A 14762-nucleotide genomic window follows, 5' to 3' on the forward strand; every position below is an offset into this window, starting at 1 on the left:
AAGACTAGAAGACCATCTTTTAACAGCTAAAGACTAGAAGACCATCTTTTAACAGCTAAAGACTAGAAGACCATTTTTTAACAGCTAAAGACTAGAAGAACATCTTCTAACAGCTAAAAGCTATAAGACCATCTCCATGAAGCTAAAGACTAGAAGACCATCTCCTAACAGCTAAAGACTAAAAGACCATCTTCTAACAGCTAAAGACTAGAAGACCATCTCTTAACAGCTAAAGACTAGAAGACCATCTTTTAACAGCTAAAGACTAGTAGACCATCTCCATGAAGCTAAAGACTAGAAGACCATCTTTAACAGCTAAAGACTAGAAGACCATCTTTTAACAGCTAAAGACTAGAAGACCATCTTTTAACAGCTAAAGACTAGTAGACGATCTCCATGAAGCTAAAGACTAGAAGACCATTTTTTAACAGCTAAAGACTAGAAGAACATCTTCTAACAGCTAAAAGCTATAAGACCATCTCCATGAAGCTAAAGACTAGAAGACCATCTTTTAACAGCTAAAGACTAGAAGACCATCTCCTAACACCTACAGACTAGAAGACCATCTCCTAACACCTAAAGACTAGAAGACCATCTCCTAACACCTAAAGACTAAAAGACCATCTTCTAACAGCTAAAGACTAGAAGACCATCTTTTAACAGCTAAAGACTAGAAGACCATCTTTTAACAGCTAAAGACTAGAAGAACATCTTCTAACAGCTAAAAGCTATAAGACCATCTCCATGAAGCTAAAGACTAGAAGACCATCTTTTAACAGCTAAAGACTAGAAGAACATCTTCTAACAGCTAAAGACTAGAAGACCATCTCCTAACACCTAAACGCTAGAAGACCATCTCCAAGAAGCTAAAGACTAGAAGACCATCTCCTAACACCTAAACGCTAGAAGACCATCTCCAAGAAGCTAAAGACTAGAAGACCATCTTCTAACACCTAAACGCTTGGAGACCTTTTCCATGAAGCTAAAGACTAGAAGACCATCTTCTAATGGCTAAAGACTAGAAGACCATCTCCTACCAGCTAAAAGCTAGAAGACCATCTTCTAACAGCTAAAGACTTGAAGATCATCTCCTAAGAGCTAAAGGCTAGAAGACCATCTCCAAGTAGCTAAAGACTAGAATACCATCTCCATGAAACTAAAGACTAGAAGACCATCTCCATGAAGCTAAAGACTAGAAGACCATCTCCGTGAAGCTAAAGACTAGAAGACCATCTCCATGAAGCTAAAGTCTAGAAAACCATCTCCATGAAGCTAATGATTAGAAGACCATCTCCATGAAGCGAAAGACTAGAAGACCATCTCCATGAAGCTAAACACTAGAAAACCATCTTCATGAAGCTAAAGACTAGGAAACCATCTCCATGAAGCTAAAGACTAGAAGACCATCTCCATTAAGCTAAAGACTAGAAGACCATCTCCATGAAGCTAAAGACTAGAAAACCATCACCTATAAGCTAAAGACTAGAAGATTATCTTCTAACACCAAAAGACTAGGAGACGATCTCCTTACACCTAAACGCTAGAAGTCCATCTCCTAACACCTAAATGCTAGGAGACCATTTCCAAGAAGCTAAAGACTAGAAGGCCATGTCCATGAAGCTAAAGTCTAGAAAACCATCTTCATGAAGCTAAAGACTAGAAGACCATCACCTATAAGCTAAAGATTAGAAGATTATCTTCTAACAGCAAAAGACTAGGAGACGATCTCCTTACACCTAAACGCTAGAAGTCCATCTCCTAACACCTAAATGCTAGGAGACCTTTTCCAAGAAGCTAAAGACTAGAAAACCATCTCCATGAAGCTAAAGACTAGAAACCCATCACCTATAAGCTAAAGACTAGAAGATTATCTTCTAACACCAAAAGACTAGGAGACGATCTCCTTACACCTAAACGCTAGAAGTCCATCTCCTAACACCTAAATGCTAGGAGACCATTTCCAAGAAGCTAAAGACTAGAAGGCCATGTCCATGAAGCTAAAGTCTAGAAAACCATCTTCATGAAGCTAAAGACTAGAAGACCATCACCTATAAGCTAAAGATTAGAAGATTATCTTCTAACAGCAAAAGACTAGGAGACGATCTCCTTACACCTAAACGCTAGAAGTCCATCTCCTAACACCTAAATGCTAGGAGACCTTTTCCAAGAAGCTAAAGACTAGAAGACCATCTCCATGAAGCTAAAGACTAGAAAACCATCTCCATGAAGCTAAAGACTAGAAACCCATCACCTATAAGCTAAAGACTAGAAGATTATCTTCTAACAGCAAAAGACTAGGAGACGATCTCCTTACACCTAAACGCTAGAAGTCCATCTCCTAACACCTAAATGCTAGGAGACCATTTCCAAGAAGCTAAAGACTAGAAGACCATCTCCATGAAGCTAAAGTCTAGAAAACCATCTTCATGAAGCTAAAGACTAGAAGGCCATGTCCATGAAGCTAAACACTAGAAAACCATCTCCATGAAGCTAAAGACTAGAAAACCATCTCCATGAAGCTAAAGACTAGAAGGCCATGTCCATGAAGCTAAACACTAGAAAACCATTTCCATTAAGCTAAAGACTAGAAAACCATCTCCATGAAGCTAAAGACTAGAAACTCATCACCTATAAGCTAAAGACTAGAAGACTATCTTCTAACAGCAAAAGACTAGGAGACGATCTCCTTACACCTAAATGCTAGAAGTCCATCTCCTAACACCTAAATGCTAGGAGACCATTTCCAAGAAGCTAAAGACTACAAGACCATCTCCATGAAGTTAAAGACTAGAAGACCATCTCCATGAAGCTAAAGACTAGAAGACCATCTCCATGAAGTTAAAGACTAGAAGACCATCTCCATGAAGCTAAAGACTCGAAGACCATCTCCATGAAGCTAAAGTCTCGAAGACCATCTTCCAACAGCTAAAGACTAGAAGACCATCTACTAAGAGCAAAAAGCTGGAAGACCATCTCTAAGTAGCTAAAGACTAGAATACCATCTCCTACCAGCTAAAGACTAGAAGACCATCTCCATGAAGCTAAAGACTAGAATACCATCTCCTACCAGCTAAAGACTAGAAGACCATCTCCATGAAGATAAAGACTAGAAGACCATCTCCATGAAGCTAAAGACTAGAAGACCATCTCATGCAGCTTAATGTTCCAGAGACTATAGTGAGACAGACCATTTAGAAGTTGAAGGCAGATAGGACTTTAGACAGCCTCCCTGGACGTGAACACTAGAAAGAAACTGACTAAATTAAGAGACTGATTAAATGAATGGTAACCAAAGGGCCCAGAACAAAGAAATTAGAGGTCAACTCCAAGGTGAAGGTACACCAGTTTCCAATCACACCACCCGTCTCTGTGCCAAAGTGAAGCTATGGTAGAAGACCAAGGTGAAAAAAAGCAAATCATGAAAATATCTAATCGAATTTAGGAAAATGCTTCTTCCCAAGCTGGACAACTTTGAGGATGTCCTTTAGACACGAGACAAAACTGGAGCTGTTTTGCTAACCGCATCAGCCGCATGGTGACGGGCTCAAACACGTAGCAAACCAACTGGATTTTTCTCCTGTTTAACAACACATTTATGATTTAATTATCAGTAGTTTTAAAAAGTTTTTTTTCCTTTAGTCACTTTCAAATGATTTCAGGAAGCAACGCATTTTTCTTTCATCCACAGACGAGAATCAGCTAATAAATACTTGTTTAAGAACATCAGAATTAAATCTGACAAGAGGGGAACAAGGCAGAGATCAGGAGCCAGATGTTAGCCAGAGCCACAGCAGCTCATAGCCAGGCCCCCAGGCTGTTGACCTGGGCTGACAACCTTTTTATCTCTGTCCTCCATCAGGTTTTGGTTGCAGCTGCAGCATGGCTGGTTCCTCTGGTTCTTTGTGTTGGAGATCTGTTGAATCTCCGTCCAGCTGTGAGTTGCATCAGCATTAATTCTGCTGTTATATTTTGCAGCTCCTTGCATGGACATTTCCCCTGACTCGTACGACTGAGTGATCCATAAGTGACCCGTTTTTGCCGTCCAGGTAAGCAGAATGTGCTCGTGAAACATTGGCAGCTACATGAAATCATAACAAATCTTTTTTCTTTGCACAAAATTTGTTTTTCACATTTTCCTGTAATTCATCGAAGGTTAAAAATGTTCATTAAAAGCGACATTGGGAAAAAATATGTTTCTATTTTGGAAGATAGTGCACACGGACCCTGTTCATATTTTTCTTCCACTCAGATAAAAGGGCTTCAGAAAAAGTATTTGGATTTGGATGCATGCAACCTCAGTTCAGTGATCAGGCGACGACACATACAACACCGGTTAAAACGTGTTTTTCTAGCAGTTTTCAAATAAAAATAACATAATTCAAAGACTTCAAAGTCATGAGGAAGTAAAAACATGACGTTTTTTTTGTGTCTCAGTCTCTCTGCAGTGATGGATTCACCCACAGGTCTTTTTGATGATTCATCCCCCCAGATCCATCCTTTTTCTGCCATTCTGTCCTCCTCAGACCTCCCTGTTGGTCTCCCTGCTCCTGCCTTTAGACCTCCAGGGTTCCCCCTCATCCACCATCTCCTCCAGCCAGCTGGAGTTTCAAGGAGGATTGGAGGAATCCTAACAGCAAACCTGAACGCGCACAGACACCTAGAAGACGGCATAGGGGACGGAGACAGGGTGACCGCTGGACAAGTAGAGCAAGAGATAGAAGGAGAAGAGGAGGGAGCGATGGAGGGAGAGGACAACCTGTCGGAGGTGAAGAAGAGGCACAGTGATGCTGCGCTCATGGCTGAGTGGAGGCAAGATGTCCTGAAAGTGAAGAGGATGAAGCTGGAGTGCCAACAGAGGGAGAAAGAGGCGGAGGTGGGAAGCAAGAAGCGTGAGGGGAGGAGAAGAGAGCGAGAGGAACTGAAGGAGCAGCTGGAGGAGGCCAGGGAGAGACTGCAGGCCCTGCAGGAGAAAGTGTGGAGGGCTTTTGGTGAAAAGCACTTGGTAGAGAAGGAGGAGATGAAACGCAAGCTCCGAAATGGAAGTGATGAAGGTGGAGGAGAGGAGGGAATGATGGAGGAGGACATCACTGGAGAGATGTACAACGAGGAGGATGTGGACGGGGGAGAGATGGAGAAGGAATCTTTCTGCCTTCTCTCTGCTTCCCCTTTCGATAACTTCCACAAACAAAAAGAAGAGTCGCAAAAAGAACGAGAAGGGAGGACGGAGCGCAGAAAAGGAGGAGAGTTGGCCGGTGTGATGGAGGGATCAGGCTTGTGGTTGGACTGTGGCGGGCTGAGAGGAGACTGGCTTGGAGGGATTGAAGATGAGGGTGAAGAAGGAGGACAGAAGTTTGCTCAGGCGCTAAAGCTGGAGTTGGGCAGCGCTGTAGCTCGGGTCATTGACAGAGTTCTTCGTCTTTACACGGAGATGACGGACATCGCTCCTTCCTCTCCTCAACCCGCTATCTCCTTTGACCCGCCGGATCCGGGACAAGGAGGGAAGGAAAGTGGAGGCTGGATGGGACTTCTGTCGAGGGGAAGAGGAGAGGAAACACTCAGAGGAAAGGCGGATGGAGAAAGGGAAAAACAGATTCAGAAGCTGAGCAACGGGGACGGCCTTCCTCCTCATCGCTCTGAGCCATCCGATCTGGCAACGCCCTTGGTTGTTCACAGACCACCTGACACACGCAAGGCCTACCCCTTCCTCGGACCTCCTCTCTCAACTGATCTAAACCCCTCTCACCCAAACATCCCCCTTTCTCATCCCTCCTTACCTCGTGCTCCTACTCTTCCTCACCCTCCTCTTTTACCTCCTGTTCAATCCAAAGATCCCTCCTCTGCTGCCTTCCACCTGTCTTCATCCTCCTCCTCTTCTTCATCCTCCTTCCCTGCGCCACCCCCACCCCCACCTCTCCCCCTCCCTTTGCTCCACTACTCCATGCAGCAACTTTTCTCCCGCTCACTTCACCCTCAGCTATCACACCTCGTCCCACCTCGTAAGGACTATCTAGGTTCTGACCCATTCCTGGAGTTCTCGTCTCACCCCTCCTTCCCTCCGATCCCTTTGCTGGGGCGCCTGGAGCCTTCGCTGGCACGCCAAGGAGGACGAGACAGGGACAGGGGGGTGAGAGGAGATGGGGGAATGAGAGGAGGCGGAGGAATTGATGGAGGGGAGCTCTACCTGTCTGCTGGGGGGATATCCTTTTTTGGTCGCTTACTGGAAGAAACAACAGAAGTGTGTGTGTGTGTGTGTGTGTGTGTGTTTCCTTAACTGGCCTCATGTTTACACTCAGGAGGGCTTGTCTCCCTGCCATCTGAAGAAAGCCAAGCTGATGTTCTTCTACACGCGCTACCCTAGCTCCAACACACTCAAGACATACTTCCCTGACGTGAAGGTTAGTATCTCATGACTGGACTGAAAATATAACACAATGATAGGAGATGCCTTGATACCAACACCAGTGTCAGAAGTGATGCAGCTTACTTTGGGGAGAGGTTCAGCTCTCAGTTGACGTTAGTGGGGAAATGGCACCAAACAGTGTTGCAGTCGAGTCGTTGAGGAAAAAGTAAGTTCAGAAAGTAGCAGTTCGTGTACAGCGCTCAGCATAAATGAGTACACCCCCTTTAAAAAGTATAAATTTAAACAGCAGCTCAATGAACAAAAGAACAATTTCCAGAATTTTCTCAAGGCTGGGTTTCAACATGAAATTAAGGTTATCTTTTCTCCCCAAGGCTCTTTGTCCTGTCTGCCCACAGAGCGCTTCTCTGCATTTCTTCTGAAAAACTCTATTTTTTACTAACCATGGATTTGATAAACTGGTCATTCAATGCGATCGATAAGACTTTTTCAACAATGAGAACGGAGCAGGGGGCTCCCACATGTCCACAGGGGACGCACCCGATGGGATATATGCTGGATTCCTGGAAGGAGTGGAAGATCATATGCCTCAGCCAGTTGTCCATTGCGGACATCGAAGACGTGTGGATATTCGGTCTGATGATCGCTGGATTTCTCCTGATTGGAGTGGGAGGATATCTGGTTTTCTGGAAATTTGGGAAGACGGGAGCGATTGGAGGGCGACCCGCACCCACGGAAAGCACCATCCGTGTGGAGACTTCTCAGACTGGGACGTTACTCGAGGTGAATCGTAAGCTGGACAATGCTCTAGCTGCGATACCGGTATTAGTGCGCAAAATGGATGTCATCTGGGAGAGAGTCACCGGACGGTGTGGAGATGTTTAAAAACCCCAAATTGGCTTCACTGAAGGACTGGAAATGATCAGTTTAAAGACTGAAGGCAGAGAAGAAAATTATCTCAGCCTGACCCAAACAAATTCTCTTTAGCTGAATCTGACGCCCTAGTAGCCTTAAGCTGCAAGCAACTAAAACCCCCACGAAGGAATGTAGACAGATGCTGTGAAAAACCAACCCCCCCCCCCCCCCCCCCCGCGCCTTCGGATTGTTGGACTTCAGCCTGGCAAGGTCATCAGCTATAGGAGTCAATGTGCTCTTTCCTTCTCCCAAGATCTCCCTCCCACCTGTGACTGTACATTAGATGAGCACCGTAGATGGCTGCTCTCGCCGGAGGAGACAGGATCCCAGCCCCCCCCCCCCCCCCCCCCCGCATTACTATTGGAACCTCATGTTGTGTTGTCTGAAGTCTGTTGCATATCTGTTGAGGTGTTTTTTGCAGTGCAAAGCTGTCCTCCCTGTGGAGGGTAACTCTGAAGTGCCATTTTTTCCCTCCACCTGAACCAATCCTCACGTTACCCTCTTATCTCTATTAAGGTAGCGCGACTCGGGTTGCGAATGAGCACAGTCACCAATTCTTGTCATGTGTCTTGCCCATGTATGTCTGATCTCTGAATTTTGTGTACCGAAACTCTTAATTTCCCTCTGGGATTAATAAAGTATCTTTGATTTGATTGATTTGATTTAATAAAATAACTTGGATCACAAAATCTTCAGTTTTACCTAAATTGGTTGAAGCAAAAATGAATACGTTTTTGGATCACTTTTGCTACAGTATTTTGGCTGATATGTAAAGCTTTGCTGAACTTCTTGTAGCCCTCACCTTTTTGAGTCCAGAAATGATTTCCTTTCTCAGATTTTGCGACAGTTCTCTTCCATGTGGAGCCAATGCTGACAGCATGAAACGAGAAAGGCTTTTCTTTGTAAAGTAACGCCCTTTTATAGACACCTGTCTGCTGGACACCTCTTAAAGTAATCATTAGACTCACCTGTGGTTGCCTGTTAATTAAAAATGTATAGTCTTAAGTGTGGCTTTTCTCCTAAAAACTATAATTGGGGTGGCACCATGGGCTTGAATGGATTTGTTCAGAAAATTGCTTTCTTGTGTGTGCAAATGAAAAAATCTTGTTTGTAATCAATGGCCCACATTTGTGGGAGTGTTTTGTAGTATGTATGGTGTCTCATAGAAAATGTTGATTCTGTAAGGAAACTAAAGGCGTTCTGACAAATGTAGTGGGGTGCACTCATTTATGCTGAGCACTGTAGTTGCACTGTTCTAATAATCACTGATTTTAATTTAGGTAAATTTCAGACAATAAATACATTCACAGCTTATTAGTTTTCATTAGCTGCATTTTAATAGCCGCCACGATTAAGAACAGGGCTACAGAAAGCTCTCTATAGAGTAACACAAGATTAAAGATCAGATGATTTGGTTCTAATCGTGTGTGAAGAAAGGTAATCCACGACAGAAATGAGCTGGATAAAATGTGTATAAAAAGTTGTCGTATCTTAATAATACAAGTGAAACTTAAAAAATTTGAGTATGGTACAAAAGTTCCATTGATTTCAGTTTGAGATTTATTTATTAAATTTATTTTTTATTTACTTTTATTGCTTGTGTAAAATTTTAACACAATAATAAAACATCAAAACCAGTAGGGCTGCACAATTTTAGGAAACCCGGCGATGCGCAATAACATTGATTAATATTGTGATGATGATATAAATTGCAAAAAATAAGCAAATATTAAAGTATCTTTCCGGAGATTTTCCCTTTCAGAAATTATGTATGATTTTTCAGAAATACGTAAAAGTGACTGTCTTATCATGTTCTGTGATATAATGTAAGCCATACGTCTTTATTTATTTATTTATTTATTTATTTTTTGCTAAGCACGCCCCCTGCTCCGCAGAGCTCCATGCAATAGGAAAATGAGCGCCAACCAGAACTAACTAATCGCGTTAAACTACCGCTTATGTGCGTCAAATTTAAGTAATACCTCAACTGATGCAGAGTTGATGAACTTTTCACAAAGTAAATCTCTAAAATATAAATATATGAGAACATCACATGACATGAGAAGATCTCATATTCGATCTGGGTAAATTTGCTGGAGATATGGCGCCATAACATGACGCCTATCTCCAGCGGTCAATGGGCAATCAGGCGGGGTACACCCTGGACAGAGAGCCGGTCCATCGCAGGGCAAACAGAGTGTACAACAAACTTTAATATTTTTATCTTTATCTGACACAAACTCAAAATAGTGACTATATTTCCAGCTAGAAAACACACCTCTCTCTCCTCCCGCCATTGTTAATCACGCTGTAGTCCAGGGGTCGGCAATGTTTTCCCATCAAAGAGCCATTATTACCCATTTCCAACAGTAAAGAAAACACTGGGAGCCGCAGCAGCCGCGGTGTTGTGGGCGGGGCCTACCCTCAGACAGCAGAGAGCTGCTTTAACCGATTACAACAGGTGACAGCAACCAATACCATTCGCTCATGTACCTTAAAGTTATCTTTCAACAAAAGATAATAAATAAAACAATTTGAATAAAACTGACCCAGAACTTGTAGCCCGTCTGTGTCGACAGTACTTAGATATTTTTCACCCGGTCAGTGGTTTTAATGTTTAGCAGGTGGCGCTTTTTGACGAGTCGCACACATCTCCTTTTAAAACATGTTTAAACTGTTCAGAATAGAAATCCAGGCTCTGTCTCGTTGGATTGTTGTAATTGAACTTTGTGCTGAACTAAACTTTACATTAAACAACGTTGAAAAGGTAAGAAAAGGATCCGATCTATTTGTTTTTGCCTCATTTACAGAGATGGAGATAACGGCGTAGTGCGCCTGGCTCTGGTGTTAATCAAGTTTAATGTTCCTGTTTGCAACAATCTTCACAAGAAGGCAAAACTGTTACATGCCAGGGTTCACAGTGACTGGACATTTCCCGTGTTTGACCATTTATTTTGATGGAGAAACCTCAAGGCTGCAGATGCGCTGATATTTTTATCGTTACGCACATCGCGGAGGTAGCTACACCAATCAAGAAAAGATTCCCATCAGATCATCTGAGCTGGACACTGAGCTCCGCACAGCCCACGTGAGGTGGACAGCGAGCTGAAGATGTGTAGATTGGGGGCTTGGAGCGCGTTGAAGAACCAGAGCGCATGCGGGAAGATTCCCCCGACTGAAGCGAGTGTTTTCCAAACCCTGTCTCTCAGAGAGACTTGCCACTTAGAAAATGTTCCCTGATTATGAAACTTTGGCTGAATAGCGCTTGTTCCTGTCTCCAACGTGACGACGCATCCATGAGCCTGTCTGAGGAAAAGTCCAGAATCTCACTTCCTCTTCAGCTCAGAAAGCTCTTATAGAGACACCTGATTACGCACAAGCAGGTGACCTGTGAACCGTTGGACCTGTTCAGGTTTACGCAGACGATCTTTACATTTAGAATTGGCATACAGATAAAAATGAATGCAGCAAAATAAAATATATTTTAATTAAATATTCATTAATTATTTTATTTTACAAGCAGAGAGCCGCATTAGATGGATGAAAGAGCCGCATGTGGCTCCAGAGTGCCTTATGGGTAGCCAGCTTTCCAGTTTTATGTTCTTTATTGTGCCTTTTGTTGGAGTTTTATTGCAGAGTTGGGTTTGATGTTTTTAGTCGTTTATTCAGTAATATGACTGTGATTTTTTTGTTGGTTTTAATTGTGCACCACGAGTGAGAGTTATTTTCCAACAAATGGCATCGCGGTGCCTTTCTGTTGTCTGGTGAAGCAGTTTACTGCTTCCCTTGTGCAAGGAAAGTGCGTGTTGATTGGTCAAGTTCATTATGCGAAGCTGACGTTGGCTCCTTCTCTGCCACGTTCTATTTCCTTCACTCAGGATTTTCCTGAGCAGAAAAAAGTCAGAGTAAAGGATAAAATATTTCGGTATGGCTTGGACAAGTAACTTTGATTTGATTACAAGTATGGAAATAGTAATGTGTTAGATTAGTCGTTACCAAGAAATGATGTTATATTCGAGTATCACGTTACAGTTACTAGCATCACTGCTCGGGAACTATTTGGTGGTTGAAAAGACTAACAGCTCAGTTGACTGCAACAGTTCAGATAAGCCAACTGACACTATAAAGCATGTTAAAATAACAAAAAATTGTCTACGGACAGCAAAAATGCCAAGATAGCAGTATATTTATCACACTGGATGTGTCTGTGGTTATCAATGTCAGGTTTTGCAGTCGCCTTGAGTCGCAGAATTAGCTTTCTCTCCCTAACTTAATAGATAAAGCAGCTCTACAAGTGTTTTATAGAAAGGACCGTCATGTGCTGCGCCATCCCTGCCGCAGGAATGCACATCACTTAAAACGGCCGCACACCGAGTTAAATATGCGCAAAAAGGTCACTTAATATTAACACGTTTCTGAGTAATGTTCTTCCAGAACGAGTGATGTTTAATTGCAGATGAACTAAAAAATGTGACTTATCTACAGAAAGAAAGAAACACATAAATGGACAACAAAAGGACAGCTCTAGTGTGTTCTCTCTTTTCTAATATATTTCTAATATTGAATTTGGACTCAGTATCGACAGACTCTTCAAATCAAGGGACTCAATCGGATTTGGAGCCAAAAATACGTGATTGGAACATCCTTAAAAATATGGCAAGCATTTTCCTCCCAGAAACGCTTTGATCCTGCTCTCGGACTCAGAGTGCTCTGTGCACAAAAGTAAGCTAAACGAGAGTGGATATTTGGGCTGCGCAGTGGTGCAGTGGTTAGCAGTGCTGCCTTACAGCATGGAGGTCCTGGATTAAAATCCTGACCTGGGGTCTTTCTGCAATGAGTTTGCATGTTCTTTCTATGCATGTGTGAGTTCTCTCTGGCTACTCTGGCTAGCTCACATGGTCCATGAACATGACTGTCAGGTTGAATGGTCTGTTGAAATTGTCCTTAGGTGTGAGTGTGTGCATGGTTGTTGTCCTGTGTGTCTCTGTGTTGGCCAGTAAAGGCCTTTAATTTGTAAAAAAAACTATTTAGTCATTTCCAGTGGTTGTCAGTCTTTCAGCACTTTGGTATTTGAAAAGATTATGATATTCATAAGTTTTGGTCAATGTTGAAACTCGTTTCTGTCTGAGAATCTCCTTGAAAGAGTTTCAGTTTCTGTCGATGGATAAAATGCAAGACTGGACTGCTAACAGCTCATAGCAGTAAAATGAATGTCAGAAGAATGCCACTTGACCTCTCTGATGCTAAGAGACAGTTTTGGCACCACTGTTTATTTAAGAACTACTAGTTTAACTTTTCAACCAACTCTTTTAGTTAGATTTGTTTCAGGTAGATGTGGTGTTTGCGGTCCCCTGGAATATTTGTTGAGTAGATGGCTATCAGACCAACAAGATTATTGGCTTCTGATTTCCAGTCGACAGAATTATTTATCAATGTCTAGTTTGATGGCCCGTATGGGGATCGAACCCATGACCTTGGCGTTATTAGCACCACGCTCTAACCAACTGAACTAACCGGCCACATTGGTTCATTCCATTCATGTGTGGAAAAAAGTAACTAATTTCCATTGATATTCAGTCTTTCATCACTTTAGTATTTGAAAAGATTATGATATTCATAAGTTTTGGTCAATGTTGAAACTCGTTTATGTCTGAGAATCTCCTTGAAAGAGTTTCAGTTTCTGTCGATGGATAAAATGCAATACTGGACTGCTAACAGCTCATAGCAGTAAAATGAATGTCAGAAGAATGGCACTTGACCTCTCTGATGTTGTCGCGTGCACGTCCCATTTGCCGGTTCCGTTAGAACTTATGAGACTGTGCATCTATCAGGGTTCGGTGGGGGTGTCGGTGAGTATTATCGTACTAGACCCTGGTATGGACTTCCTAAGTAAGAATCATATCTTCTATTTTAAAGGTGAAATGATATGCAAGACTTTCCTTTTGTAGTAGCTCACTTCTTTTTAAGCAATCCCGTTATTTTTTGGTTAAAATACTGGGGACGAAGCCCAGTGGGAGGCCGGCCCGGGTGGCAATTATTTGGGTTATTTGGATTAATTGCGCCCCTATCAGCTTATGTGGATGGTTGGTAACTATAAAATGATTCTTGTTAGTTGATCAGGCTAACATAGATTTATCAGTTTATATAATTAATACAGCCCTCCAGCTGATAGAGACTTTTTCAACTTGCGAGTCAGAGCCAAAATTAACCACTAATGTTCTGGTTTTATCATCCTTAAGACAACTCGTTACTCGCGGGTGAGGGAGGAGGCAAGCTCCTCTTATCTTAAGGTTTCTTTATATTAATTCGTCACAAACCGTAAAGTAAGTCCTGATAATTCAGGAACCCATAATTAATATGCTTACCTCTGTGCAATTAATAGTCAGGGCCCCAACCGTGAAGCTTTAGAGAAAACCTGAAAGAATCAGGATTATGTTTCTTTTTCAAAAAAGTTTATTACAAAATCAAAAAATACAAAAATGAGTAAATATAAAAACAAACGCTTCCCCCAAGGAGGGATTAGTTCTAATGATTAACTTAAGAAATAAAGAGTTGATTTACACCAACTCGGTTCTTCTGAGAATCGCCCCAAACTTCTTCCCAAAAACTTGTCTAGCTCTGCTTCTCTCCAAAAAATTACCTGTCGTCCTCCGTCCAGAGGACGGAGGATGACCTCCCCAAATCTGTTCTGTCTCTTCTGTCGTCTGCCCCAGCTGCTTGTCGAATCTCCTCAGCTCTCGCAGAGCTGCTCTTTATATACCCTTCCTGGGCTAGCTTAGACAAGGTAAAAAGTCACATATATCATTACCTCATGACGGTGAGGTCATGGGGTCATTTACCAGATACACACTGTTTAGCTCAACACAAGACATTTGGTATCATTTTCACTACATGCAGCACTCTACATGAAGGCACAAAACACTAAATGCAGCATTCTTCTTAACACAGGTCATTACATCATCGTTTGCAGCATTCTTCAGTTTCCCTCCAATGTTCCTGAGAGGGCTTCTGGATCTGATGGGCTTGTCTTCACTCTGTTCTCCTCCAATCCCATCTTTCCAAGCCAGGGGTGGATCCAGGGGTGGGGCCAGCCTCCTGACCTTTTGCCTAGTTCTGTCCCCGACAGCAAGTTCTGAACTCTTGTCCTTTTGACCCTCCTGTGACCCTTGTTTCTGACCACAGTTTTGTGACCTGCAGCCCAGCTCCTGTCTTCTGGCTGATTTTGCTCGCACAAGCCAGTTCAGTGTGTTTCAGCTTGCCACTGTCTTTGGCATGTGGGGACTGGCAACAATGCTACGAGACAGTTTTGGGACCACTGTGTATTTAAGAACTACTAGTTTCACTTTTCAACCAACTCTTTCAGTTTAGATTTGTTTCAGGTAGATGTGGTGTTTGCGGTCAGGGTTCGGTGGGGGTGTCGGTGAGTATTATCGTACTAGACCCTGGTATGGACTTCCTAAGTAAGTTCCTAAGTAAGATCATTTGTTGA

General features: G+C 42.7%; 1 protein-coding gene and 1 non-coding gene across 4 annotated transcripts in view; one reads left to right on the forward strand and one right to left on the reverse strand.

The window, feature by feature from the left end:
- Positions 1 to 14762, forward strand: part of prox3 (prospero homeobox 3) — a 177811-nt gene that overhangs the window by 4871 nt on the left and 158178 nt on the right. For all 3 annotated transcript variants that reach the window (XM_070544274.1, XM_070544276.1, XM_070544275.1), the window contains 3 exons: positions 3976 to 4046; positions 4435 to 6196; positions 6288 to 6395. In XM_070544274.1, the coding sequence (XP_070400375.1) occupies positions 4448 to 6196; positions 6288 to 6395 (1857 nt within the window). In that variant the 5' untranslated portion in view covers positions 3976 to 4046; positions 4435 to 4447. The remainder of the gene's footprint in view (positions 1 to 3975; positions 4047 to 4434; positions 6197 to 6287; positions 6396 to 14762) is intronic.
- Positions 12719 to 12792, reverse strand: trnai-aau (transfer RNA isoleucine (anticodon AAU)). Its single transcript has one exon. It is a non-coding gene; the product is annotated as a tRNA-Ile (tRNA).

The sequence above is a fragment of the Nothobranchius furzeri genome, chromosome 14, assembly GCF_043380555.1.
Source record: "Nothobranchius furzeri strain GRZ-AD chromosome 14, NfurGRZ-RIMD1, whole genome shotgun sequence".
Lineage (NCBI taxonomy): Eukaryota > Metazoa > Chordata > Actinopteri > Cyprinodontiformes > Nothobranchiidae > Nothobranchius > Nothobranchius furzeri.